Source organism: Syngnathus leptorhynchus, chromosome 10, assembly GCF_054491065.1.
Source record: "Syngnathus leptorhynchus isolate UIUO chromosome 10, UIUO_Slep, whole genome shotgun sequence".
NCBI lineage: Eukaryota > Metazoa > Chordata > Actinopteri > Syngnathiformes > Syngnathidae > Syngnathus > Syngnathus leptorhynchus.
The window spans coordinates 10,664,160-10,691,517 of NC_141204.1; the positions used below are offsets into that span (position 1 = coordinate 10,664,160).

The following is a 27,358-nucleotide window of genomic DNA, read 5'->3' on the forward strand; positions in this document are numbered from 1 at the left end:
GGAGGTGCCCAAGGCTTGCAAATCATCGGCTTGCCTTCCGTTTATCATCCTCTTGACCTCTGGGAGACCTCCTGCCATGTGTGCAATCAGAAACACACACAGCAGGGTTTGAAACTCGGGTTAGGGCTGCAAAGCAAGATTTTAAAGCCCTAATTTGAAAGCCTAACTCCTTGACATAAATTTTGACCAAAAAAATGACACCTATAAATGTCACTATTCATGAATTACTGATTTCTGACCCCCTTCTCTAATTTATGAAAGGCTTTAATTAAGCATCAATCAAGGTGCAGGGGTGCACTCATTATGCCGTGCAATATGTCAAGGGGTTCAGGTTGGGGCTCCAGGCAGGTTCCTCCCCCATCTCATCATTAGTCCATTCACAGCTGAGCTCCGCGGAGTGTCAGGACAAACAGACAGAATGACAAACGTCGTGGGTCTTTGAGAAGACCGGCTGACGTTGCGTTTGTGTCTATGACGCAACACCTCCACGAGCGGGCACACGCGCATGCGTGCACACTTGTGGCTCTGCGTGGATGCGGCGCGAGAAGAACGAAGAAATACGAGGAACATTTCAAAGCGTTTTTGCATCCTCGCAACGGTGTGCAACGGGGCGTTCCCCTGATCGAGCACGTGACGCGTCAAAGCGGGAGGAAGGGGGAGACTGCGAAGTCCATCTCTTTCTGCTCAATCTCTCCTCCTTCAGCAGTAGAGCTGCGAGAGGAGCTCAGCCGGCCATTCGCATTCAGAGCGCAAGGCAGCGCAGCATCACCGTCTGTGACATCCACCCGGGCCGAGATGGAGGCACCAGGCTTGGCGCGCAACATCAGCAGCCCGCTGAGCCCCTGCGAGGGGATGATCAAGGACCTCAGCCTGGACACCATTAAGCTGTGTGAGCGAGACGGTAAGCTCAAAATCAACTTAATTCGCTCATTATGCATTTGTGCTTTAAGGTCGAATTTTGACCCCACCCCACCCCTTCCTCCCGTGACGTACAGTGCAGTGTCTACCTTGGGTTGCATTTTGTACGCCTTTGCGTTTAGTTTAAAGGGACTCATTGGGGGGGTCTTTTGAATGGACCGGTGCGCGTGTGGAATTTCAAGAAAAGCAACAAAGCCTTTTTGTGCCACTTATAAAAGAAAGCCCCAATTTCAGCCCCGCAGGCACCACCACACCTAACTGCTTTCTTCTAAAGATGCATCATTCATAACTGCAAATATTGTCGTTAAGTAGTCGTCATCCCATAATCACTTTGAAGATCAGAGTTGTTGAACCCTCAAATGCGTTGTGCATAAAAAGAAAAAAAGCAAGTCATCATCAGAAGAGACCGCAACATGGCTGCAGCCACATGTGAGCGAGAGCACAGCCTCCGCAACACCCGAAAAGATCAATTCTCGTTTGTTTCAAACACACACATCAAATGTGTTACGTGCACAGTCACCAGGTCAGCATGCTGGACGCACTACCGCCACGATGCGCTTAGTGCTTTGCTGGCTTGATTCAAGCGCTTTCATTTTCCTAATAGTCAGGAGTGGACTGGCTGCCAGCTTTTTAGGCCCGGGTTGTTTTGGTTGCTAACATTTGCAACTACTTCTGGCTGAGTAGTCCAAATCAATAGAGCGCGTGTGTCCTTGAGACACCAGCATGGTGTTTGTTTATGGAGCAACAAACACGGCTTTTGGCCACTTTGGTTGGGGAAGCGGCGAGACCGGTCGAGTTGCAGCGTTATGTGAAAATGATTCGAGTAGTGGTTCACACAGCACCGAGTGCAGAGGGGGCTTGCCTGACCTCATTCCATCTCTCGCTATCATAACCATCAAGGCACAAAAGAGAATTGCAAGATAGCAACTAATTGGTAGGCTATGAGGCTTAAAAGTTCTTGTGTGTCAAAATGTCTATTTCTTTTGAAGAATGGAAGAAATTGTATTTTGGACCCCCACGTACTTTGGAAAACTAACCCTATTTCAAAAGCCTGATTTAAAGCCCCAACCCTACATTAAAACCTCAATTTGAAGTCTTAACCCAAATTTGAAACTGTAAGCCAACTTTAAAACCCTAATGTAATGTATTTTTTTAAATGCCCCAAGACCTCCTAACCCTTGACCTTTGACCCTAGAACTCTAACTCTAAAAATGACCATGGCTTTATTTTTTTGGTCGAAAAAAATAACCATGAGTAGTATTATTGCTTTTATTTATTGAAAAAAATGTTTAAAAAAATATATAACCCTGACAGAGCAGCTGTGACCCTGAACATGACAAGCAGCATGAAAAATGATAGAGGGAAGACAGCACCCACATGAAAAGTAATCGCATTGATCTTCCAGGAATTAGCCAGTGTTCTCATCTGGAAAACTTTTTTTTGTCCTTTCTCAGGACCGTCTTCATTTCAGTACTTTGCTGCTTTCTAAATTTACCTCTCACAGCCATCAATATTTAATGGGCAGCATGAGAGAAGCTGCCTGTGGCTACGCTGAGCCAGCAAATGGGAGTGCTTGCAGCATCACCGGGCCTCTTCCTGGCTGTGGGAATACACACACACACACACACACACACACACACACACACACACACACACACACACACACACACACACACACACACACACACACACAGAGCACTGTCGGTGCATTTCAATGCTCAAAACACGTCGCGGGACAGTTGATTCAGTGTGTGGTGCTGAATGACAATATTCTGCAGTCTAAATGCAGGATTTGTCCCACAAAATGGAGGCTGTGCCACTCTAACCTATCAGATTGAGAACGACATTATTACAGATAATAATTTTCATAAACAAAGGTAGGAAAGGTACTTTGGACTCCAATAACAACCCCTCAAGGTACGTTTGTCAAAATAAAAATGACAAGTAGATTGTTTTGATCCATCATGGAAGGTCGACCAGTAAATAAAAGAGCTTGGGTTGTTCTCCGAAGAGTGACTTTTAATCAAACGCAAATTAACGATGTCGGCCTCAGACGTGCGCTTACTGCTAACGACGCGGACGAGCAAATTAGCGTTGGCCTGGCAGCGCGAGCGCTCGCTTGATGGCCAATTTAGAATTTTGTACTGTAAATTGCAGTTGTTGGTGTGACTCAGCTGGCATTTTCCAGCAAACTGCATGTCCGCAACATGACTGTGCAGGCCAGATTGACGTGGATATGTTAAGCATCTATTCATCATTTCGCAGTCAACAAAAAAACTCATGTTCTTGGCTCACTGGATGCTTTCTAACTGCGAGCAAGATTTAAGTGTAGCGTCACTTAGCATGTGATTGGCTAGTTACCACTCAGTTTTGGGTTTCTCACGAAAAACTGGCACAGGCACTATGATAGTAGCGTTGTCGTTATTCTGTATTTGTGGGTGAACAACTTGCTGATGTGTAAACATGGCGATGAAGGAGCACATTGTTGGTGTGGCTTGGTTTAGAGAAAGATGCTCTTGTTTCTGGCCGCTCGGTGCTCTCAGCGTGATGTCCGTGTCACTCTGGCGGTCTGTTTTGCCACACCAACAAAGACGTGCTTTACAAAAGGCCAGGCCAACATCTGCGTCCACTGCTGCACGGCTAATCTAAAAGAGTTGGGTGGCTGGTCACAGTGAGATGCAGATGCCATGGCGGAAAATCACTACTTTGCTATTAGACAGGTTCGTGACGTGGAAGTATTTTGGGAACGTAGACTTGGTTGTTGTGGCTGAGGATAGCATCTAGCGGCTAATTGTTAACTGGCTAACACCTAGCCCGACTGCAAATTAACTGGCTGTGGCTGTGAGCTAATGCCTGAATGTGCTGACAGTCCCAAACACCAGATGCTTTAATTTTTGGCCTGGTTGCAATCCTTTGACTAAAAAATAAAGCACTTTAAGACTGGAGCAGATCGGGGCAAGTCGATCCATTAGGAGGGTGATGTGTTTGCATGTTAGCAAGATTTTTATGGATCCCCTGCATCCGTCCATTGTTGGGCACGGTAGTTGGCCTACTGTTTGATGGCACGAAACTAGAAGGAAACTCCTGAATTGTGCTGGTGTTTTCTTCTTGTAGGGAAGTAGTAAATATGCTCATATGGTTGTAGTGGTGTCATTCGGTGGCTCTGAGGATGATGCAGCAAAGTGAATAGATGGCCCGACGTAATCTACCTGCCGACACTTGAGTCGTGTCCCTGGCGAGCAGTATGACGGTTAATTTTTGCTTCCTCCGTCTGACCTTCGTCCTCCTTCATCTTTCATTCTCACCGTTCCCAGAGGATTGCTCATACAGTAGATAAGCGGCACAGGCTGTGGAAAGCTTGAACGCACACAGGCTGCCCACAATATTAAGGTATACAATGTCTAATGTACTTATTATGACTATCAACAGTTGCACGTGTTGGGTGTAATAATAATTCATCATCTCACTTTACCACTTAGCTATCTTGCTAGCGAGCGACCTTCTCTCTCACTAGTCACTATATCTTGCTAGCTCGCTAGCATTTCTATCATCTATCATCAATTTGATTTTCAGAAAGAAGCAAAAGCCATCAATCTGCCTTTTCTCTGCCCACCTTGATGTCAATGAACACAGATAATGTCAATGTGCTGAGAGCGTCAATCTGTGTTTACATTTCAGGAGGAAAATTTGCATCTACAGTATATTGTTTTGGTTCATGGACAGTGTTAATCATGCAAATAAATTATTTAGCCGCTCGCCTAATGTTACGACCCCTCGCGGATAGTGATGAATGACCGTGGAGGGAACGGATACACCACAAAGGAAATAATAGCCTTATTTGAAATATGGTGGCACTATCTGCTGTGGGAGTCATGATAAAAGTTGAGTGGCCATGCTTGCTCACTCTTGGCCATCTCACTAAATTCAAATATGAAAGGCCGGTCTAGACACGCTGTGCGCCGAGATTGCTTTTGTGATGGACTGAGTCTCTCGAGTGTTCGCTTTCCATTTATTCTGGGTGACAGCGGGCCTTGCCAGAACCAAAGGTCAGTAACAAAAGGTGGGACAGCATGCCGCACAGTCCCGACTGTCCAAAATGTACTTTTCAGATGGAGAGCTTGCAGATAAAGGATGGTCTGAGCTCTGTCTCTGATGTCTATTATCAAGAGTTCCTGTAATAGGAAACTTTTTCTCAAAAGATAAAGCTTTTCTAGGCTTTAATAATGATCCTGTATAGTAAGGTTTTCATTAAAAAAAATAAAAGTATGACTTAAAACCATGAGATTTAAAAATGTATTGATAAAGGAAAAATATTTAATAATTTATTTTTGTGTTACCACTAGAAAATGTAATGGTGATGGAAAGATGCTCATCAAGCTGCCTGCCAATTAGCCAATTACAAACAGGAATTGACACATTCTGTGTTCCGGAATGTACGTTTTGGTGTGTATGATTGCGAGAAGAGTCCAATTATGGAATTGCTCTTTTAATCTCGGCCCCTCTAAGCGCATGAATGGAGACGGCGGTGCCACGCGATGCTCGGTTGCTTCTGCCATTGTTTAGATGTGCATTCTTTGCGCCGTGTACACACACACACACACACACACACACACCGCATTGTTGCTGTGCTGCCCGAGTGTGACGTAAGAGTCTATATTCATCGCCAATTCCACAAAGGAGCCGTTGAGCCGTGTTTTGACATTTCCTTTGACCTCGCTTTGTGGGTCGCACGCCTGCAATCACACTTGGTACTAACGTGATCAAATGGATCAAGTTGACCAGCAAATGACGTTTTTTTTTTTTTTTTGCAAACCTCATTGCTGATCGAGAAGGAAGGATCCTCCTCCTCTGCGTAGAGCGCACGTTCAATCAGCACCGTTTTGAAATATTCAATGCGGCTTCTGCTCAGGGAAACACGTAGGTTTGTATTGTGAGGGGGATGTGTTTCCATGGCAACCCGCCCTGCTTAGACTGTAAGTGGCCGACAGGGAGGGAGAATAATCACTAGCGGCGAGCGGACGAGCGGATAAAAGAATGAGGGCTGCTGAGCAGGATGTAAAGGCCAAATGTCAACATTTTTCAGCAAACGTGACTTCCTTTCTGCACAGGAAATAAATCACAGGATGGTGCCATCTCTGATACGGAGGAGTTGCCCATCCCGCAGAGCATCAAGATCAGTCACATCACCTGCGACTCCTTCAAGATCTGCTGGGACATGGAGCAATGCGGCAAGGACCGCATCACGCACTACTTCATTGACCTCAACAAGAAGGAGAACAAAAACTCCAACAAGTTCAAACATAAGGTCAAACTTGGCGGGGGAGTAGGGGGCGGGGGGGCTCTGAAAGTGATGTGATGCTTATGAACCTTAAAAATTTGAGTTTGGCAAACTAAATGCTGATTGTAATAATTAGGCCACGCCCCTTAAAGGCACACACAAAACACAGGGATGAGGTACTATCGTAAATTTGTTTCCGCTTGATCTCGTCGTTCTTCAGGATGTGCCGACCAAGCTGGTGGCCAAGGCGGTGCCCCTGCCCATGACGGTTCGGGGCCACTGGTTTCTGAGCCCTCGCACCGAGTACACGGTGGCAGTCCAGACGGCGTCCAAACAGACCGACGGAGACTACGCCGTCTCGGAGTGGAGCGAAATCGTCGAGTTCTGCACCGCCGGTGAGTCATAGGGACATCTGGAAACAAAACATGATGTTTCGTTTGACACAAAATGTTATCAGGGTCATTGTCGTGACTACTTCGAGGTGTCCTTGAGGAAGTCCTCCATTATTGCACCTCTTGTCCGTCCGTCCACATGATGCATGAGAGCGAGATTCATACAGATGGAGGGTGTTAAGATTAGGGAAGGACGGTGGGATTAAATAAAGCAGCTAGGCCAGCGATGCAGTTTTATCTCGCAATGCAGAGGTCAGAGCATTTAATGCCGGTACGTTAGGTGGGGGTGGGGGGGCTGTCATACACTACACACCAGCTGGCCCCATTAAAGCGGCACAAAAAGCAACACTGACAATTTTGTGAGGCTTGAGAAAACAAAATTGCATTCATGACCAATTCCGCAGTGCTTGAACGTCAAAACTTTCTTGGAATTCAATGGCACAAAATGACGCTGAGCACGTTTGTTGCTTCTTTCCAGATTATTCCACAGTTCATCTCAACCAGCTCCTGGCCAAGGCCGAGGCGATCGCCGGCCGCATGCTGCGTTTCTCTGTTTTCTACCGAAACCAGAATAAGGAATACTTTGACCACACCAGGTAGGCATCATACATTTGTTTGTCTGTCTTGCACCCTTCGATAGTTGATTTATTTGATTGTTGGTCAAATGTGTGGGCTTGGTAATTTTTTAATGACGCCAATAAAGCGGCAATAGCAGAGGCGGGAGGTGTGTCATCATAATTTTCTCGCTGGAGCATTGTTGGTCCTCACCAAGGGGAGAAATGTCAAGCGAACTTGGCCCATGTGGCGCTTTTTCTCTCCAGCACTTTGTCATCATGAAATCTGGTTTTCTCTGCTTGTGACAAAGGCTATTTCCCCCACTGCGCTAATGTCATTACAGCAGCAAAGCTACACACGAACTACATTTAATTGATTTCATTTAGTTCTGCAAATGTAATCAGCTTTGCCTTGTTTTTGGAAACACTGCTGGAATTAGGAAAATGTTTTCAGGGCAAAAGAGATGAGCAAATACCCAGTGGACACGAGCGCACGTTTAATTTAATGCTGTAAACAATTTAGCAGCGACGTCAAGGCGGATGCTTCAGGAATGCTTGTTGTGAATAGCAAAAATCCACAACTAATTGACAAATAGAATTGATTTGTGATGAAATGGTGGAAACACTTAAGCTACTTACTGTATACGTATGACGTGATAGCTGCCATGAAGATACATGAACTCCTCGTGCACGTCAAATGACCTGTCAAGTGTTCTTGTAAAAGAAAACAATTGCTTTTGTACAAGTGAGATGCTGTTGTTATGGCGACTTGTTTGAATTCTTCCATAGCTAACAGTGTCTCGAAGCAACTGTCACATCGGTTGAACATATTACCTGAAAGAATCCACTTTCTTTAGCTCGTTTGGTTTTAGTGTTGCTTCTTGCCACGTGCCACACACTCTTCTTGTGATGCTTTAGTAAGCGATTTCTGCCATCTAGTTGCAACTTAAGATTTTGACTTGAAAAACCAATAAAACTCAACTAATGAAAAAATACCATAGCTCCTAACAATAACAATAATGATGATGATAATAATACCCTAACCCCTAACAATAATAATAATGCCCTAAACTATTGATAATAATATTAGCAATATTAATAGTAATAATAATGACAACAATAATAAAACAAATAAACAAATACTAAATATAATGATAATAATGATAATAATAAAACTAATAAACTAATAATACTAAAAATTAATAATAATAAACTTGCTTTTGACTTTTTTGTGGTCATGATCACAAAATGCGGTCTTCTGTTCTAGGGAAGAGCAGGGCAACCGGATGCTCCCCTCAGTGAAAGACAACAGCGGCAGTCACGGTTCCCCGATCAGTGGCAAACTGGAGGGTCTTTTCTTCAGCTGCAACACCGAGTTCAACACGGGCAAGACCCCGCAGGACTCCCCATACGGTCGCTACCGTTTCGAGGTGCGGGCCGACGCCCTGTTCAACCCCGACACCAACCTCTACTTTGGGGACTTCTACTGCATGTACACGGCCTACCACTACGTCATCCTGGTCCTGGCGCCCAAGGGCTCGCCGGGGGATGACTTCTGCAAACAGAGGCTGCCCGCCCTCGACATCGCCGACAACCGCTTCCTCACGTGCCAACAGGAGGAAGCTGGTGACGGTGGCGGCCTGGTATTCCATCACGCCCAGGATGTGATCCTGGAGGTCATCTTCACGGAGCCCGTGGACCTGGCGCTGGGCACTGTGGCCGAGATCAGCGGCCACCAGCTCATGAGTCTGTCCACCGTCAACGCCAAGAAGGACCCCAGCTGCAAGACCTGCAACATCAGTGTGGGACGCTAGCGAGGGGCGGGGGTGCAACACTTGCATGAAATGGCGCATTGAAGTAAACGTCCAACAACATAAATGCTGTCCAGCCATCCACATTCACAAAAATGCAACCTTCATTTTTTTGTTCCTGTACCTACTGCATTTACATATATTTAAAAAATGAACACACAATCAAATTTCAGTATTTTTGACTTCACCGACGCTTACAAATATGCTTCTCTAATTACTTTACTTTTTGTTTGTTTTACTAATGATTTCTTTCCACCCTTTTTACCTTGTTATGGTCAAGCATCGTTATTCTTTCCAACTTGATTTTGATCCTCTTTGTTTGCCGTTCCAGCGGGAGGACACCTTTTCGCTACCTCCAACTATGGCATGTACTGAGGCTGCAGCATCCTGTTATATTTCTTGAAACCAAAGGTACAAAAAAAAAATAATACAAGCTGTGGAATCGAACTACAACTCGTACGACAGGCCTCAAAAACGTGTACTGTGATGGACCAGCGTGATAACCTTTATTAAAAAAAAAAAAAAAAGCATGATGCAGTCTTTTAGCAACTCGGGTGTACTGTGAGTCTCGTCGCCATGTCAACCCATTCTGCAACAGTCATTGTGCAGTGGTTGGTGGAAAGGTAAAAAGTCAATGTTTTGCGGGGTAAATGTGAAAAAATATTTATTTTGTATTCGTATGTACATAGAGGGAGGGCAGGGGCATATAGCGTTATGGAAACCAGAAGTGCACAGAGTTCTGATTCATGTCACTATTAGCATTTAAGCAACAGTGGCCGATACAGGAACGTGACAAGACTGAGTGGAGCTGTGACATTAACGAGGTTGCAAGCTCAACATTCAAACTGAATAGTCACGAGAAATTAAAATATAGAAATATATATACACGTATGCACAATGAAGGATAAAAACCTGACACGGTTTTAAGAATTGCACTGGATAGGAAAGTGGGTCACACTTATAAAGGAAAAAAAAAAGGTTGGAACAGAAAAGCTGAAGTCGTAATTTGGTTGTATTTTTTTTCAAGGAAAACAAAAGATTGTAATATTACGTAAATTTTTTTCAGGAAATTAGAAACTTCTATCCATTTCTATACGCATTTTGTTTTCATAATACAACTTTTTGAGAAATATTTCACTTGTAATTTCACAATTTTATTTTGTTCTTGCTGAATGTAATTTTGTTTTCCTCTGGTTAAAATGATTTGGTGTACTTGTATCTTTTGATCCTACGTAATATTGCCACTAAAATTATTTTTTCTTTACATGCCTCTGTTGGAAGATTTCAAGGGGTTAAAGATTGAGGGTTTTTTTTTTTTATCAAAAAGAAATATGGCAGCCAAATTCATTTTTTTTTTCAAAGGAAAATAATTCACCAAAAATATTTACTTTTTCCTCAAGTTGTTAGTTCTGAAAACGCAAAGTCAAGAAAAAGGTTTTCATTTTTAAATTAGCACTATTACAATGAAAGTGTAACCAAAATGTATCATCAAAACTATTTTCCCCCAGAGAAATATAATGTGTATATATTACAAGAAAAACTTCATTTCCTCAACTTCAAAGGAAAAAATATAGCTAAAGTCACAAAAAAGTTGTATTATTTAAACACGTTTGTAATTGTTTTTTTTTTAAATTTGAAAATGTTAATCTTAAATTCTCTGATCATTCTTAAATTATTACAATGTTTTCTTGAAAAAAGACTTGTCATAGCTTTGTGACTTTTCCTCATAATTGTGCAGTTTAGTTTTTCTCATACAAATGCCTTTGCCAATATAATTAAAAAAAAAAGCATATTCCACAATACTGACAAACAAAAAACAGTAAGTGCCATCATACACCTACACTAAGATTTACACAACTCCCAGTGTACAACAACATCACGTTCACCGCTGTCCTCCAGTAAAGTGCATCATCGTCATTGTCAGCTCAGTTGCTCTTGGGCGTGTCCTGATTTTTGCTGAGCAGGGCCTCGAGCAGGCGCAGTTTGGCTTTGAGGTTCTTGTACTGGCAGTACTCCTCGGCCATGGGCCCACGGTCCTCCTTTTGACACACCCTGTGGGAGGACATCGTCGTGTTGTTTTTTTTGTTTTTTTTCCTTTGGGCTCGCAGCACTTCTTTGACTGCTTGACGCTCCCTAGGTTGCCTTACTCAAGATAGTTTTGTACAGTGTCTATTGTAATTCAAATAACCAAAAAAAAGACTATTTCCACAATGTGTATAGAGCAGAAAAATTTACAGTCCCCCCCTCCAGAGCTTTCCATGCGGTACTAAAGTGAAATTTCTTTTTCTTTTCTTTTTCTAATCCTAACCAGACCCCTCCACTGAATACAGTGGTGCCTTGACTTGACGTTTAGCACTCCGTAAGCAGGTGTGAAAGGTTGGCTGGGGCATCCACGTTACTCTATAAAAACATTTATTATTAAATAGTAAAGAATTAAACCATTTGTGCATCGTAATTTTATGCAATGAGGAAGCAGTCATAAGTGTTTTTTTGCAGCGGATGAAGAAAATATGCATGTCTTGCAACTGTGTTCAAATACGTATATGTTCTTTTGAGGTCACTAAGTACTGTAGCAGATGCTAGTTTTGTTAGCCCATATGTGGCGTTTTACATTATATTTGTTGAGTTTACAGTTAACTTCAACTGGGAGCGGCTATAAATGGCTTGAAGGAAGTACAAGGCTGCACAAAAAGTTTCCCTATTTGTCAAACTGTGAAATTCGCTGCCACGAGCGAGCAGTCAAGACAAAAAAAGAAATTTGCAAAAAAACGCAAAAGTTGAGGAACCACTGTATTTAATTGCATTCACTGAATTATGTTTGTTGTTTTGGTTGGAACCGAATGCTCCTAAGTTTCAAATAAAATTGAAAAGTAAACAAGTTGGAGTGGGATCTTTCTTTTTGTGGGCACGTACCTGCCACTCAGGGTGTAGAAAAGGTCCTCAAACTCCCGCAGTGCGCGGTGAAGCCTCCGTTTTTCCAAGCGGGTGATCCGAAGATGGTCCAATAATTCCGATCTGCTTGTACCAAAAAGGTTGAAAGAATACTTTCATTCCAAGAAGGTTAATGCGTACGTTTGAGCACAAAATTACCTTCCAGGAAAAAAAAAGATTGATTGCACACAATCCGTACCTGGAAGCCTCATGGAGCGTTGCCATGGTGACAATCTGCGGCTGGAGACACTTGACTTCGTCCAGAGGCGACACCAGCGGCGTGTCGGACATTTCCAAGGTAGGAGGGGGCGGCTCCCCTGGCGACACGTACTGCTGTCTCAGGTTTTGCTCTTTGGGGTGGTCGTCATCTGAGCCGTCCTCTTCCTCCTACGCCCACACACATCCCTTCATTAATTGACTGTACAATTACAACATTCAGAATTAATGGGACAGAGTTTGTGTAGTCGACCCACATTGCCACAAGAGGGCAGCAAAGTAAACTATTTGAATATGTGTAACCAGTGTTCTATATGAAGTTTCCTATTTTGAAAAATCATCTCACCCCAAAAGTTTCAATGTATGTTTTCTTTCATTTTTTCAAGTTTTTTCTACTCACAATGGTGGTGATAAGTGTGGGGGTGGCAGAGGAAAGCAGCATCTGTTTGAGGATGCGGTAGCGCTCGTAAAAAGGTTTGACCAGCAACCGCTCGCTCGCGTTACTCTAAAGTCACAGAAGGAAGACCGGCCACACTGTTATTGACAGCACGCTGACGGATTTCCAAACCGGTGGAATTAAAACTTTAGCGAGACAGCCTTGGTGTTGTTGTGTTCTTACCGGGCATCCATGCAGACTCTCAAAGTAGAGCAAACACTTTTGCAGACTGGACTTCTCCAAGCTCATCTGGGAAGGGTTCATCTCCTGCATATAGATACACATCAAGCTCGACATGGGAAAAACAAGACGATCCTCCTTTTGTGAAAGGTGAGATTATGAAACCTTGATGCTGTCTGGCAGGCTGAGCTCTCGCCGACTCTCCGTCAGCATCATGCTGATGACATGGAGCGTCTCCTCCACGCTGGGCTTGCCGTTGTTGCTCTTGTTGTTGGCTTGCTGAAGGTCTGCCTCGCTCGGGGTGAAAGGTGCTTTCAGGATGTCTTCGTCCGCATGACACAGCTTGAGCTCTGCAACAGTACACAAACGACGTTTTGCTCAAAACCTGTTTCTGTGACTTGTACTGCGACTCCAAATTCTTTGGATTAATAACAAAAAGTGTTTTTGTTGTGTTTTCCATGAAAATCAAGTGTACCCCAAGTGACCTTTTAGCTGCTTGCGGCTCTTCAGTAACTCCTTAATCAGTCTGGCAACCTCGGGATGTGCGCTCTTGTCATAATGAGAAGGCTGAGAAAAACAAAAATGTCGTGATGCAGAGGTAGGAGGCGGCCCAAGCGGAGGCTTGGCGGCAAAGTGTGACTCAACCGTTTCGACTTTGGCGTTCACCTTGAGTCTCTCCTGCTCAAAATGTTCCTCCAGCTGCCTGATCCTCTTCCTCAAGGTCTGAACGTGTCTTTTCAACACGGACACGGACAGGGAGCAATCGTCTGGTTCCGAGCGGATGCTGCAGCGCGCCCTGCGGACGGAGAAACAAAAACGTTGGTTCATAATGAGGGCATGGAACCTTCCCCCAAAAAAAAGACTAACACGGTGAGCTTCTCTTACATCCGGATGTGCTGCGAACACGGCGGCGACGGGGCGACGTCGGGGTCCAGGTTGTAGCGAAGGCTCACATTGGGGCAGCGAGGAGACGGGACCGGGCACTCGCCGGTGCTGAAAGCCGACAACAGTTGGGGGCTGCCCGGGGAGCTAGCCGGGGGGTCGGCAGGTACCTCAGGAGAACCGCCGAGTGTATAGAAAGAATCCCGGGATGCGGGAGCAACTGCCGGACAGAGAAGAAAACCCGAAATGTCATTTGGACAGTTAGTTGGCTTGTATTAGGGCCCAATGAGCATCAGGCGAACCTCCTCAAATAAGCACATTCTGCTCAATGGCCCTCCAAGTACAGTCACGCACGCATGTACATGATATTTGTGCGCACGTGGATGCACTCACCGTGCTGCGATGAGTCGGCAACGGTGTCCTGAGCTGGCGTTGAAGGAGGCGAGTGGAACAGCGGCTTGTGGTCCAAACGCGGGCTCGGCTGCCTGCTCAAAAGAGGCTGCTGGTTGGCCGGCAGGTTCTTCAGATCTCGAGGGTCTTCCTGCTCCAAGTCGGGGGGGCTAAAATCAGCCTCCAGGGCTTGCAGCTTGAGGGAGGGGCTCTGGAAGCAGAAGCAGAACATGGCTAGGGGGTAGAAAGCTTCTAAAGTCCTCCAGAGGGATGAGCTGGAAGGAGTCACGCGGTGTTTCCTTGTAAAGAACACTCTCCTCCGCCTCGCCGTTCCTCACGTCTTGTTCGTGATGGCGTTCAACCCAAAGAAGTCCCAAGGATCACTGTCCAAATGTGTCGGTGGCGTCCAAGTGCGGGATCCAGGACAGGAGTCCATTATGAAGCGATAGACGACACCTAAAAAGATGGCCACATGGCGTTCTTCCGTGGCCGGCATTCCCCGCTCAATTGCCTCCACATGGATTATTCATCAGGCACGGCAAGAAGGGGCGCGGCGGGAATACCGCTCGTGTCGTTTCGTGCGCCGTGGGTGTGTGTGCGTGCTCGGGAAGAGGAGACGAGGCGGAGGATGTGAGGTTACCACGGCAACGTTGTCAGAGCCAGCTAGGGCGGCTACGCGGTGATGGCGCTGCAGGAGTCACATCTTTCCCGTGCATGGACATGGAGGCTGCAATGAAACGCAGATTTGGTTTGAGGCACTTTTTTTGGGGGGTGGATAAGTAGCTCTGATGACGTCATCATCATCATGGCTTCAAGCGCTGGTTTCTCACGCTCCCGCACTGTTCATTCATAAAAAACACAGCATCGTGCGTCACAAGGGCAGGGATGGGAGGAGGGAGCAGGGGAGGACAGAGGGAGAGGGCATCAACAGATGAGGCAGCCACAAAGAAGCACGTAAAGCCAAAAAATACTTACACAAGCAGCGAAGGTGCCCGTTGTCACAGATTAGGAGTCGGAAAATGGCAGCAAGGATGGAGGGACCCGTTGTACGTCATAGCCTGTGTAATTATCGGTGCGTGTGTGTGTGTGTGTGTGTGTGTGTGTGTGTGTGTGTGTGTGTGTGTGTGTGTGTGTGTGCGTCGGAGGAAGCAGCAGCACCTCCTCCTCCTCCTCCTCCTTTTGCCTGAAGGAGGACAAACACAGCAATGATGTGTCATCGTGCTGCAGTCCATTGAAAGCGGCACGTACATGCGATGAAACGTTACAGTGTGACATAACAGAAGCCACTTGAGAATCAAAACGGACCTTGCGACGGGTTCGTGTGTTTCCAAAGCCAATATATTAGGAACAGTCTGATGAGGTTCAATGTAAGCGTGGCGTCAACAATCAACAAACAATCGTATTATATGGCTATGACAAAATGTCACTAGCTGATTATTAGAATATAAAAGGTAATGGCTGGTTAGATCATGGTGGCATCTACGTTTGTAATCAATACTGTATCAAATGTGCTCTTTTCTCCGAGGCCATCTGGCAGGTTCATTAAGGTTCTGGTTTAGTCATGTGTGACATCAGTGAGACAACCTGTCCTGCAGCTCTGTTCTTTGGGAGCAGTGTGCCACCCAGCCTACGAGGTCAGCGCAAATAGAAAGTTAGCCGTCACGTGATTCCCCTGCCCTCCCCCCTCCGTGTTATTTGGACTGGAATCATATCAAAAGCATATCTGCGGGCAGCGCGCTGCTCCAGAAAGCCACTTGTCACACTGGCCGCATTATGAGCCGAGCAAAGACGAGTCAAGCTGGCGCAAAGGAGGACAATCGCATCACGTCGGCAAGGACGCAAACAACAATGTCAGCCGGGCTTTTTGGAGTGGAACAGACAATTTGGGAGCAAACTTTAGCAGAGTGACATGACTTGTTTTGTCACGCAAATCAGACACCAACTACTTCAACTACCATCATTCCAAATTGCTCAGAACAAGTACACAGCCCACTTTAGTTCATGACATTTGAAGGAAGATGTAAAATTTCACCTTATCCGTGTCTCAGTCTCAAATAGATTAGCATTCCCGTCATTGATATCATATTGGTCTTGATCAAAAATCAAATTTACAATTGAAGGTGCTTTCAAGATCACCATCAGTGTTGAAATGAGCACGTACGAGAACATTAAGACAAAAAATGGTTTGTCCACGGTTGTCTGCAGCGTAGGATTATAAAATCCATCATGACTCAGAAAGTGTAAATTAATTCCTGCATCAGAAATCTTAAAACTGTGAGGCAGACGACCTAACCACTTGCTCATCACACTGAAAATATTTTTTAAAAATGGGACTGTTTGTCCATGTTTGGTCATAGCCAGTTCGACAATTTAAAAGTGAAGAAAATCAACATGACTCGGCGTGCATTGGAAGCAAACATTCGCTTCGCCAACAAGATACTTTTCCTTCTACACGGTTGGCAGTCAAGCATACAGCTGACATGAGAGCGGCTTCCATTAGCGAGGAAAGTGCACACATGATGAGCACTTCGTAGTCAACGAACGACTTCCTAGAGGTAGAGAGGCTCACTCGCCGCCTTCAATTAAAGCCAGAAGGCCAAGTAAACAATACACGCAAGTTGTTGACTCCCAAAAGAGCTACAAGAAGGCCACACCAGCGCTACCATTCAAACAAATCACTCGACGCCATTTATGGCTGGAGCAGAAGATCACATTGTTGAGCTTTTGCTTCGATAGCATTTTCCGACATTGGTGATAAGTTCAAAGGTCACCTCAGAAGGGGTTGGAGGACGACGGGGTAGGTGGGCGAGACATGCCGGGGGGCAGTGGGATGATTTTGTGCTTCCTGAGGAGATGGACCAACACTGTGTTGCACACGTTGTGCTCCTCCAGCATCTTGGGACCGGCGGGAACGCTGCGAATGGAAAAAAACCTTGTGAAACACTGCCATCTAGTGGAGGGAAGGGATCATGTATAGACGCGCCATTGGATTGGACAGTGGTGCCTTGAGATTTGCAGCACTAAGTGAAACGTGCCTTTATTTATTTATTGATTGATTTATTTATTTATTTATTTATTTATTTGTACATTTTCTGAGTCGTAGAGTAATAATTAGGTCATCAACATTACAAAAAAGATGTTGATGGATACTTGATGTGAGCTTTTGGCAATACTTTACTCTTCATGCTAGCATAATAGCAGCCTTGGCATCCCGTTGTGCATGTGCAAAGTGAGCTGGGACACTTTCAGAGATTGTGAAACGATTCTTAACTGCCCAAACAATTTTTAACTGGCCAACTGGTGAAGACAAAGCTTAAATAAACATTCAACTAGTCACTTCAAGCCTATATTATCCAGCTTTAAGATCATAACTGTGAGGCAGACATCCTAAACGTCACATTTTTGCTGCTGGGATTTTACTCCCTTTACTGCCGCCGCCAATATTATAAACCATTAAATGAGGTTATGAGGGGGTTGCCATGACAACAAGTCAGCCAAGCATAAAAGTGGCTGAGAAGCTGCTATTTGCCTGTAATTGCTTTAACATCACCAATATGCGAATTCAAATGACTCAAGGCGACGATCAGGATCTCAACGGCGACGTTTAGTTGATAGTATGTGCAGTGGATAGAAAAAGTTGACACACCCCTATTGGAATGCCAAGCTTTTGAAATATAAATCAATAATTTCAGGAGGGAAGGTGAAACTAAACAACTGAGATAGTGTGGCTGTGTGCAAAATGAATCATGTTCAAACTCGTGCAAAGTGGATTCAACACACACACATCACAAGTGTGGAAGCGTTACACAGGTAACAACTCACTGAAAGATGCAAGGTCCAAAAATGGTGGCCAGACTGTCCACCGTCATGCGGTTCAACTCACTGCAGGCCGCCACTCTGGAAAGGAAGTTGGCGATGTACAACAAGACAATGAGGTTGTCATCCGGGATGCGGCAAAGGTGTTTTTTCAAGGACAGGGTCAACTCGTATTCGTCCCTATTGTCTAAGGGGAGAACATGAAAAAGGACAAAAACTTACTTTTAAGTCTTACAATCTCAGGATGGGCATTGGAGAAATGGGCAAAATTTGATTTTTGCTAATAGGAAGGGAGAATCTCTCTGTCAATGTTCCAAACACTTTTTTATTTTAATCAATTTGAAGACGTATTGTACCGCTGAAGGTCTGGACGAGAAGTCTGCGTTGGTACTCTGGGACGACTGGGTCGGGCAGCTGTTGAAAGAAAAGCTTGAGGAGCGAAGCCACGGTGTTCACGTGTTCCAGCTCCAGTTGGACTTTCTCGCCATGATCCAACCGTCGCCTCAATTGGTGGATCTTCACCACTGAGCAGCCCCCGCGAAAAAGATCCTCATAGTCCATCGCTGATTACAAAAGCAAATGAGTTAGTTACAAGACAGAATAAGACAATTTGTCAGAGGGTGTGTGTATCAGTTACCATTTTTCTCCAAGAACTCTACCATATCTCGTAAAACAAGCGGTATGCCGTTGTCAGTCTTCCCATTTTGTCTTAGCGTCTGTAAGGAAACGCCAAACACACACTTGGGCGGCGCTCCAGACTTTGGGACGCGGCAGACAGGAACAGATCCATCTCGATTGAAATGAATACAAAACCGCATCCTTACTGACGAAGACCTCTCATGCTGAAAGGGAAATGAAACATTACAACAACAGAAGTGGTTTAATTTTGTATTTGATGAGGTTTTCTCAACATTTATTGGTCAACACTTGACAAGTTGATAAATGATCTAAAAATCTACTTACAGAGAATAATGAAAGTTTCGCTCCCATGTTCCAGCCAGATGGGCGGGCAAGTCAAACACTTGACCTTGTTGGTATTTATGTCATTCCTTCCATTTGCTTTCCATTTGGTCTCAGAAAGGGTTGCATGATGTAAGACAACTGCTGACTTTTCTATTACACTTTGAATGTGTACTTGAATTAATTATAATTCACGACAGCCATTAAATTTGGATTAGGGACTCATTAATGAGGCCAACTTTGGCTGCACAAACAAAAAGACTGGCGGAGGAAAATAATGCAACATATTGACGTGACGTAGCGATCGCTCCGCGCGCTTGTTTTCCCAAGTCAATTATATTTTAGAGCTTGAATAACTAATACAATTGATTGCAGTTGCTTTTAAAGAAAAGCAAATACAATACACGGTGTGCAGAGAGATTGCTTGTATTGCAATTTCTTAGTATTACGGGAGGGCTAAAGGCGTGACGGAATTGCTTGTGCGTCGTTTTGATTGCTTACAACTTCCGGGTTTAAGAAAAAACGTAAATAATGACCTACCAATGGGTTTTGTATAGTCAATTCATTTACACGTAAGAGCATTGCGTCGATGTACATATTTTATAATCACGTCATGCCAGGCGTTTTCTTTAAACGACACACTTTATTGTGGTCATCTACTTCCGTGTGTCTGACGTCAAAGGCCGCGCCCACACCGTCTGTCAGCAGCCATCATATGTCACAAACTAAACCTTGCACAAATCTGCACTAATAATTTGACGTATGTGCATAAATAATTAAGTAAACAAAATAAGTCGATTTAGTCTCCGTTAAACTTAACGTGTCTGTTTTGGGGCTGAGAGGGAAGGTAGCTGGAGTAACTGGAAAAACCTAATGAAAACCAAACTGTGCAATCTGTCAACTGTGAGATGACGTTTACCATTAATCCATTATAAACGTGTCTACAAGAATCAAATTGCTATATTGGCTGACTAATATCCATCCATAGCCTACATTGCAGAAAAGAGGGCATACAAATTATTGAAAACATATTTTATTGGCTCAATGCATACAAAATAACAAATAAAATACGTAGATATAACTGTTACAAAACAGGCATAACTGTCTTTATGCAAAATCAGTGTCAGTTGCATCATGTCTGCAACTTGAACGGACACAAAATGCCCCCCACCCCCAAAAATAACTATTTTCAGCGGTGTCTTGAACATTCAATGATTCTCAAAGTCTACGTGTGATTGATTGCATGACGTACACAGTTCTAACTTAAAACATGTCGACTTACAGCTCTACAGCCAGGTGCATATTAAAGTCAATGCTACATAGGACTTAACTAGGCTAGCATAAAAGCGCATGAAACAACGCATAAACCTTCACATGTGTGCATGCACAGACACTAACACACACAACATACAAAAACTGCATGAAAAAGGACCAGCCCGGCCGGTCAACATAATTATGCCACAAATAGACAAAATCATGAAAAACATCAGGTTTTACTTGCTGATCCTAAAAACGGATTAGGCACACCTTCAACAGGGCGGTAAAAGAAAGTTGAAACACAACATTGATACGTAAATATTGTAAAAATACTGAGTGTTATTATCTTTTTGGCCCAGCTCTTGTATTGGAGCTTGGTGGATTGTGCGAGTGTAGCTCATGTGATAAACAGTTTTGAAAAGTAAAAAACTTGATTAAGAACAAAGCAAGGCCTGTGCATTGTTCAGATAGGCATTTCGTGTCAATAGACATTGTCTAGCATTGATGCTTTGGGAATTCGGATGTAGATACAAAAAACATTGTTGCTTAAGAACTAATGAACAAAAAACAGTCTCCTTAATTCTTGAAGGTTGTTTGTGCATTTCTAGCTATTTGCCTAGCTCAGTGAGGCTAAAAAATAAAGATGGCCGCCCACAGCCGGGTTGTACCCTCAGCGGATGTGCAATGTGAGTTTGGCATGAACCTGAGAAATGCAGGCATGGTTTTGGGAGGAAAGGCCTGGATTGGCTCTGGAAATTATTTTGGTGCGCACAAACCTGGCAGCAGAAAACAGGGCAAACCGTGCTTGTGCTCGGAGGTGCTGAGCAAGTGCTGGCGCTTTTCCCCAACGTGCCGGCATTCACGCGACAGAGGCCACTTTGTCGCAGTTGCTGGTGAACTGGACGTCTCCTCGGTCCTTGTCGGACGTGGCCTTCCTGTTCCGGCAAGGCAGCGTGAGCAGGAAGAGAACCAGCGCTCCCAGCAACACGCAGCTCCCGCTGAAGTAGAACGCCAGGTCGTAAGACTGCGTCCAGTCGAAGAACCAGCCTGAGAAGGGATGGGAGGCAAACAGTGAGGGGAGTTCCTGGAAAATTCAACCAATCTGGATCCAGTTCTTGGAGAGTTCTCACTCTGCTTCCTACTTACCAACAACAGGTGGTCCCAGCATGATTCCAAATCCACCGAAGAACATGACGATCCCGTGGGCTTGCGTGAGTCTGTCCAAGCCGACAATCTTTGTGGTGATGTACGAAGTGATGGACCAGTTTCCAGAGAAGAAGCCCAGGATGGCGGAGAGGATCTGCAGTCCCAAGTAGCTTTTAGTGACGGGGATGAGCAAGAGCGCCACGCCTCCCGCGAACATGGTGAAGGCGTACAGGTAGATGCTGTTGATCCACCTGATGTCTACCAGGACACCCAGAACCAGTTTGCCCACGCATGTCGCGATGGCTCCAATGGAGACCAGAGGAATGACGCTGACTTCTTCGATCAGTCCCTGGCTCTGCGCCACGTCCTCGATCAAGAGCACGGGAGGGAACGCTCCCAGGCTGAAGAGGAAGACGCCGATGCAGAAGGCCACCATGGCTTGCTCCTGCAGGAGCTCATGCATGGAGCTCATGTACTTGGAGTAGGCCTGCCTCTTCTTCTTGATGACTCTCATGATGCCCAGCCGAGCCAGGAAGCCACTCTTCTTTGTCTCTACCTGAATGCCGTCGATGGTGATGAGAAGCTCCTTCGCCATCAGGCTTTTGTCCTGAGCACACGCTGTTGAACCCGGCGCAGTCTTCAGGCCGTCCGACTGGGGCTTTTCGAAGAGCTGCTGCTCCGTGTTGCGTTCCAGGGCCGCCCTCTGTTTGAGGTAGTAGCCCGGCATGTTGAGGGGCCTCATGAAGCCGGCGCAGGCCATGAGGTTTAGCGCCAGGGCGCCGATGATCAGGAGGCAGCCATCTAGGCCGTACAGCACGATGAGCTCGTTCTGAGCCGTGGCGTAGATGAAGGCTCCCACGCTGGTGCCTGGAACAGAAACACCGGCAAGATAGCAACTGAGTTGGTTGCATATTCAGTCATCCACCTGCTCCAGGCCGAGCTGGAGCCGATCCTGTTCGCTAGTCAACCTGTCCGAGAACTCAGTTCTCGAGTCGTCACCGATACCAACAACTGATACCACTAGCACTTTTGATTCATAAAATTCCTCCCTGGCTGATATATTTTTCAAAGACCTAGTATAAGTTTTCTTTCAAATTACATGGAATTAATAGCAATTTTCTATTTTTCTCATTTCTACTTCTTGATCGTAAAACGGTTATACAAGGGCGCACAATATTGGTATCGGTCAACGTCACCAATACCAACAACTGATACCACTAGCACTTTTGCTTCATAAAATTCCTCCCTGGCTGATATATTTTTAAAAGACCTAGTATAGGTTTTCTTTCAAATTACATGGAATTAATAGCAATTTTCTATTCTTCTCATTTGTACTTCCTGATCGTAAAACGGTTATACATCACAATTACCAATCCTGTGAAATAAGGCTCGGTGCCAATACCGATACCTGGTATCTCTATTCACCCAACCCTACATTGAAGTTTAACCTCACAAGCTTGTTTTGGGAATGAGGGGGGGAAGCGATCGATTGTGTAACGGCGAATAATTAATCGTAAGCATAAAAATGTGATAGCACTGCAGCTTCAATAACATCCTGAGTTTGCTGGGTGTGGATGTGGACTTTATACAGGAAGCGAACAGCGCTCAGGTGGCGTCACCGTCCACCAATTATCTGCTATTTTGAAGCTTTGGGCACAGCCCCCTTTGGCAGCCATCCACGTTTTGGTTGTTTGGCCTGTGCAAAGTGACTGATGCCATTTCGAGATAACTAATGAACAGTAGTCTAAAGGAAACTCATCGGGCAAATGTTGACAGCAGTCTTAGAAGGGATGTGAAGAAATCATTTTCTTCCAGCCTGCACCAAATTAGCATTTTTGCAAAGTGTTCAAAAATCAGCACTGCAGTGGGACAATGCCAGCTAAACTTGCGCACTTTTGGCACATCCTTCTCAAAACTTCCCAGAAGACTGCGAGTGCTGCACTCCCGCGAAGCTTTACACAGTTGCTAAGGAGCGGTGCATACGTGCAAACATGCAAGTGGTAAAGTACAGAGAAGTCGAGCTCAGAGCAGCAGGTGCCGGCTGTAGCGTTACCTGTGGTGACCACGCCGAGGGCAAGGCCGCGTCTTTTGTCAAAATACTGACAGGTGATTGTCAAGGTGGCTGCGTAGACAAGACCGCAACCAAGACCTACAAGAGGAGGAGACAAGAATGCAAGTTGGGACACGACAGGACTTTCTATAAGTAGACAAAACACAGGACATGGCTGACACAAAAAGCCAGCTGTAAATACGCTGCACGTGCTATCAAGAAAATGACTGTCTTGAAATATGCATGGCGACCACTCTGGGCCACGTTATGCACGCTCCATTACATGTGCCAGAACAGGTGGCCGGTTGGGGTAATAAAAGGTCACGCAGGAACCCGACGATTATTTTTCAGTCCTCATGTCAAACAAATGCTCGCTGCCTTTTATCATGATGCTCATTTATTAGCTATAATCAGCTCCCGTCTTACGTAATTGCGGCCACTTCGAATGATTATCCGTCTTGTGAGAAGAAAAAAGATTAAGCAGCTCATGCGACCTCCTTGACATCAAAGGCATTCCCACCCGCTTACCGACGACAATGCCGTAAGAGAAAATGAGAAACTGGACATTGGGCGCGAAGGCACTGAGCATCAGGCCACCGGCTACCATGACGCCGCTGAAGATGGTGACGGGGCGAGCGCCAAAGTTGTCCACACAAGCGCTGCACACGGGACCTGCAAAGAGAAGCAAGGGAAATGATTTGTTTTTGTTTTGGAGGTGCTGACAAATTCCAAAGAAGGACACTCACTAGCAATGAGGCCCACTCCGGCCACCAGGGAGCCCACCCAGGCTGTCATGCCCTTGCTCTCCTGGAAGGTCTGCAGCCACTCAGGGTAGAGGACGCCCACTGACTGCGGGGAGCCGTAGGCCAGCAGCTGGGCCAGAAAGGAGGCCACCACAATGGCCCATCCCCAGCCGCCATCCAGCGTTCTGGAAGCCATGTCGCTGCTGCCCACCGAGTGAGGAAGGGCTTCCTGTGAATGTGTGTAGGTGGATGGGGTCAATTAGTCAGCATCTTTTACAAAGCACACATTCTGAGGCTGAGTTGTGTCCCTGTACTTAAAACCACACCTTCGAGTAGAGGAAAGTTAAGAGTGAGGACGGAGGTCTGCTGCAGTGACTGGCCAACATTTTTATTTGATTACTAAACACAGCTTTATTTGGTAAATTCCTTTTTCAAAATTCCAACATTCTTTAAAGTGTTCCAGAAAACTGTCACTCACAAATTCTTATCCGTAGCAACGTCATTGCAAACCTTTTCAGTTACAGTCGTGGCAGGGAATTTGAAGTTCAGCATTAAACCGGATTAAGGTTTCAAATTAGGGATTCAATGACAAAAGGAGGGTTAGAGTTTCAAGTTATGGTTTTGAATGATTCGGTTAAGGTTTCCAAATGAGGCTTTCTGTCAGGGTCTGGGAGCCTTCTCCTCTTATGTCTAGAGGTGGCGACCATGAGCAGGGTGGCTGAAGATCCACAGGTTTTGCAGCTCAAGATTGTTAAAATGAGGCTTTTAAGAATCTTGCTGCGACCTATTCCTTGCCTGAGTGTTGGCTACCTCCATGCCCTCGTGTTCGCTCTTTGATCTACCCTGCTCGCTTTCGCCGCGTACCCTAGCACTCCGGTCTGCCCGTTCGCCCTCTGCCGCATTCTCATCGAGCCATCTAACAAGATCTATTGCTGTCTTCCAGCTCCTGGATCTGTTTCTGACCTCCCAACAGATTCCACCCCTCCCTGGCAGCACTTCGCTCACTCCACCTTCAGACGACCAGCTCTGTTGCTCCTGTCCCGGACCCTCAGCTCGGCTATTTCCTCCCCACCTCAATAAACACTTATGGAGCTCCTCGGTCTACTAAGTGTGTTCTGCATGTGGGCCAAAACAACCACCAAAACCCATGACACCTTTGAGGCCCGTGCTAGGCATTTAACAAAGTTTTTCGATAGGGCAAGGTTATCAAAGTAAACCTTGGAAGTAGTTTTTTTTTGGGGTGTTTTTAGCAAGGGTTAAGGTTTTAAATTTAGACCTCTAGGCTCGCGTAAGAAGCTTGGAGTCACACCGTCCTTCCTTTCTTCTGTCATCTTCTGTCCTTCCTTGCTTCCTTCATTGTGCCCTTCTTTCATGAAGTTCATTTAAAAAGCGTTTCTCTACCTTTCATCGCAGCCTGTTTGTGAGCAAGTGCAACAAACCACTGCAGCATCAACAACAGCGGCAGCGGGCGCGCTTTGTTTACAACGCAATCCCAACAGTGCAGCCTTTCTGTCGTACGTCACAATTAGTAAAATCACACGCAACATGAACGTAGTGGAGCCGTCGCAGACGAATAGCAACGAGCTCATGTAAACAGTTCGTTTTCCCCCTTGTTCCTTATAAAAATGCGGTATGCGCTCACCTCAGATTAACAGCACCCGGTGCTTGCGGCGGAGATGCGCGCTCCTCCGCGGCAACTTTCCATGTAGGATGGAGAGCCTCCTGGGTGCGTTTTAGTAGAGAGGGAAGATTTTTTTTTTTTTTTTTTTTTGGGGTGAGAGGAGGTGTCGACTAGACGCCGAGCATCAGCGCACTGCGCCTCCGCCTTCTTCTTGTTTCCTGGCCGCTTTGTGGCCAGTGAGCAAACCGGTTGGAAGCTGTTCCCGCCGGCCAGATGGATTGCAGCTACCCGTTCGCACACGGATGCCTTTTGACGAGCCGAGAAAAAAAAGCACCGCGACACACCTTTTATAAATAATTAAATATTATTTTAACTGATAGATACTTCAAAAAATATTAGTAAACAAGAAATTGGGAGGGGGGTGATATCCGAGATCATGAAGTTGCACTTGTACGTGTGCAAACTGGGAAGTTGTAAAGGAGCTCATGAGTTGACAAATATAGGCCAATTTCCAAAGGCCAGCATGAATATAAAACATCTTATCATCTTTATGATCTTGACAGTAGCCTATAAGAGGAGATTCCATCTTGATACTTAACTTGTATGGGATAAAGATTTAAATGTTGCAATAATTTTTGTTACATCACCAGGAACTTTAGATCCTGTAATAACAGCTAACAGGATGGTGATTTAAACGTTATAACAATTTTCGTTAGCTCACCAGAAACTTTAGATCCTGTAATAACAGCTAACAGGTATTTATTTTCTAACCTTGCTGTTAGGAACAAGAATACATCTTTTAGTTTTGCTGATGATTGACGGGCACTACACCTTTTATGTTTCGCTGATGATTGACGGGCGCTTCCACTGTTTTAGGCGCTTCTTCAGGTTCCAACACATCACGCCTGTCCCTCCCCTACCCATCGGGTTGGAACTGGTCTCAGGCAACAATTCACTTTAATGCCAGCGTGAGCAATGCTTCTTATTGCTCCTGTACCTTACTGGCAGAAGGGGGATTACACAGCCTAATTCTTTTCTGGAAAATGGAGCAAGGCGCTGCTGTGAAAGTGGCAAGTGCTGAGGAATTTTATCTTCACCCTTCACACCGCCACCCCCGTGGGGCTTTGTTGGCTTTCATCAGGCGACTCTCCCACGATTTGTGACCTCACGAAGGTTGTGGAGATGTATCAAGCCATACGGTAGCATGACTACAAAAAAAAAAAAAAAAAACTTGGACCACAGAACAGTTTAAATTTTTTATTTGGGGGGGGTGAAGCGTACTGTAATTTTTAAGGAAGAATTTCATGAGCATATTTTGCTAACGTTTTGGTAATTCAAAAGCAGTTGTAACTTTGGGGCAGTATTAGGGGAGTGGCAAACCAAATAGTTTGATGTGTCGTAACACTTGAACCAAAACATTTGGAAAATCACGTGAGGTCGGCTGATTGTTTAATTTGAAACATCTTGATGCATATGTATTGTTCCACTTGTATCTGATGCAAGCTCACAATTCGGGTCAACTAAAGTCTAGTGCAAATACGTCAGTGCTCTCCTGCAGCTGTTACATGATCTTGACCATCACTCCTGGCAGTGGACACACGAGCCACTGTAGCTTGCTGTTCTCACCTATAGGGGGCGTCAGAACAAGTAGACCCTCCACAACTCACTGGAAGGGAACACGGAACACACGCTTGAGATGAAAAACAGAGACAAGATCACTTCACTGGTTCTTTTATCACAAACAAGATATTTTAGGTTGCATTACCTGACATGTTCT

At 45.2% G+C, this 27,358-nt stretch overlaps 4 protein-coding genes across 5 annotated transcripts; 1 reads left to right on the forward strand and 3 right to left on the reverse strand.

Moving 5' to 3' along the window:
• The first annotated feature begins 513 nt into the window (after positions 1–513).
• On the forward strand, positions 514–11,831 carry phyhiplb (phytanoyl-CoA 2-hydroxylase interacting protein-like b). Its single transcript, XM_085922136.1, has 5 exons — positions 514–901; positions 6,027–6,223; positions 6,417–6,591; positions 7,067–7,184; positions 8,410–11,831. The coding sequence occupies exons 1-5, from the start codon at positions 796–798 to the stop codon at positions 8,954–8,956; spliced, it is 1,143 nt and encodes a 380-aa protein (XP_085778262.1). The 5' UTR covers positions 514–795; the 3' UTR covers positions 8,957–11,831.
• Positions 9,298–14,220, reverse strand: fam13c (family with sequence similarity 13 member C). The gene is made up of 10 exons (XM_085922135.1): positions 13,992–14,220; positions 13,602–13,818; positions 13,383–13,512; positions 13,202–13,283; positions 12,882–13,066; positions 12,720–12,803; positions 12,501–12,605; positions 12,084–12,271; positions 11,867–11,968; positions 9,298–11,005 (listed from the first exon to the last, which is right to left on the reverse strand). The coding sequence occupies exons 1-10, from the start codon at positions 14,218–14,220 to the stop codon at positions 10,879–10,881; spliced, it is 1,449 nt and encodes a 482-aa protein (XP_085778261.1). The 3' UTR covers positions 9,298–10,878.
• An 807-nt stretch (positions 14,221–15,027) lies between these two features.
• LOC147050381 (protein FAM13A-like) lies at positions 15,028–19,387 on the reverse strand. Its single transcript, XM_085922137.1, has 6 exons — positions 18,768–19,387; positions 18,442–18,646; positions 18,161–18,367; positions 17,811–17,991; positions 16,760–16,902; positions 15,028–15,171 (listed from the first exon to the last, which is right to left on the reverse strand). The coding sequence occupies exons 1-5, from the start codon at positions 18,792–18,794 to the stop codon at positions 16,761–16,763; spliced, it is 762 nt and encodes a 253-aa protein (XP_085778263.1). The 5' UTR covers positions 18,795–19,387; the 3' UTR covers positions 15,028–15,171; position 16,760.
• A 400-nt stretch (positions 19,388–19,787) lies between these two features.
• Positions 19,788–26,713, reverse strand: LOC147050382 (monocarboxylate transporter 9-like). Of its 2 annotated transcripts, XM_085922817.1 has the most exons (7): positions 26,413–26,713; positions 25,603–25,887; positions 23,964–24,189; positions 23,746–23,889; positions 23,221–23,316; positions 21,168–22,034; positions 19,788–21,068 (listed from the first exon to the last, which is right to left on the reverse strand). In XM_085922817.1, the coding sequence occupies exons 3-7, from the start codon at positions 24,154–24,156 to the stop codon at positions 20,881–20,883; spliced, it is 1,488 nt and encodes a 495-aa protein (XP_085778943.1). In that variant the 5' UTR covers positions 24,157–24,189; positions 25,603–25,887; positions 26,413–26,713; the 3' UTR covers positions 19,788–20,880. The 2 variants fall into 2 exon arrangements, with proteins under 2 accessions (XP_085778943.1, XP_085778945.1); XM_085922819.1 differs by lacking the exon at positions 25,603–25,887.
• Between the last annotated feature and the right edge of the window lie 645 nt (positions 26,714–27,358).

What these genes read in the sequence shown, in the direction of transcription:
- phyhiplb (XM_085922136.1), top strand. Translation starts at nt 796, where the DNA reads ATGGAGGCACCAGGCTTGGCGCGCAACATCAGCAGCCCGCTGAGCCCC. An exon ending in CCAACAAGTTCAAACATAAG is followed by an intron (nt 6,224 to 6,416) that starts GTCAAACTTGGC and finishes GTCGTTCTTCAG; the next exon opens with GATGTGCCGACCAAGCTGGT. An exon ending in GAATACTTTGACCACACCAG is followed by an intron (nt 7,185 to 8,409) that starts GTAGGCATCATA and finishes CTTCTGTTCTAG; the next exon opens with GGAAGAGCAGGGCAACCGGA.
- LOC147050382 (XM_085922819.1), bottom strand. Translation starts at nt 24,156, where the DNA reads ATGGCTTCCAGAACGCTGGATGGCGGCTGGGGATGGGCCATTGTGGTG. An exon ending in CTCTTACGGCATTGTCGTCG is followed by an intron (nt 23,317 to 23,745) that starts GTAAGCGGGTGG and finishes CTCCTCTTGTAG; the next exon opens with GTCTTGGTTGCGGTCTTGTC. An exon ending in CCTCGGCGTGGTCACCACAG is followed by an intron (nt 22,035 to 23,220) that starts GTAACGCTACAG and finishes TTTCTGTTCCAG; the next exon opens with GCACCAGCGTGGGAGCCTTC.
- LOC147050381 (XM_085922137.1), bottom strand. Translation starts at nt 18,794, where the DNA reads ATGGGAGCGAAACTTTCATTATTCTCT. An exon ending in CGAAACTTTCATTATTCTCT is followed by an intron (nt 18,647 to 18,767) that starts GTAAGTAGATTT and finishes TTTCCCTTTCAG; the next exon opens with CATGAGAGGTCTTCGTCAGT. An exon ending in AGAGTTCTTGGAGAAAAATG is followed by an intron (nt 18,368 to 18,441) that starts GTAACTGATACA and finishes TTTTGTAATCAG; the next exon opens with CGATGGACTATGAGGATCTT.
- fam13c (XM_085922135.1), bottom strand. Translation starts at nt 14,220, where the DNA reads ATGTTCTGCTTCTGCTTCCAGAGCCCCTCCCTCAAGCTGCAAGCCCTG. An exon ending in GAGCCGCAAGCAGCTAAAAG is followed by an intron (nt 13,067 to 13,201) that starts GTCACTTGGGGT and finishes GTACTGTTGCAG; the next exon opens with AGCTCAAGCTGTGTCATGCG. An exon ending in GCCTGCCAGACAGCATCAAG is followed by an intron (nt 12,804 to 12,881) that starts GTTTCATAATCT and finishes ATCTATATGCAG; the next exon opens with GAGATGAACCCTTCCCAGAT.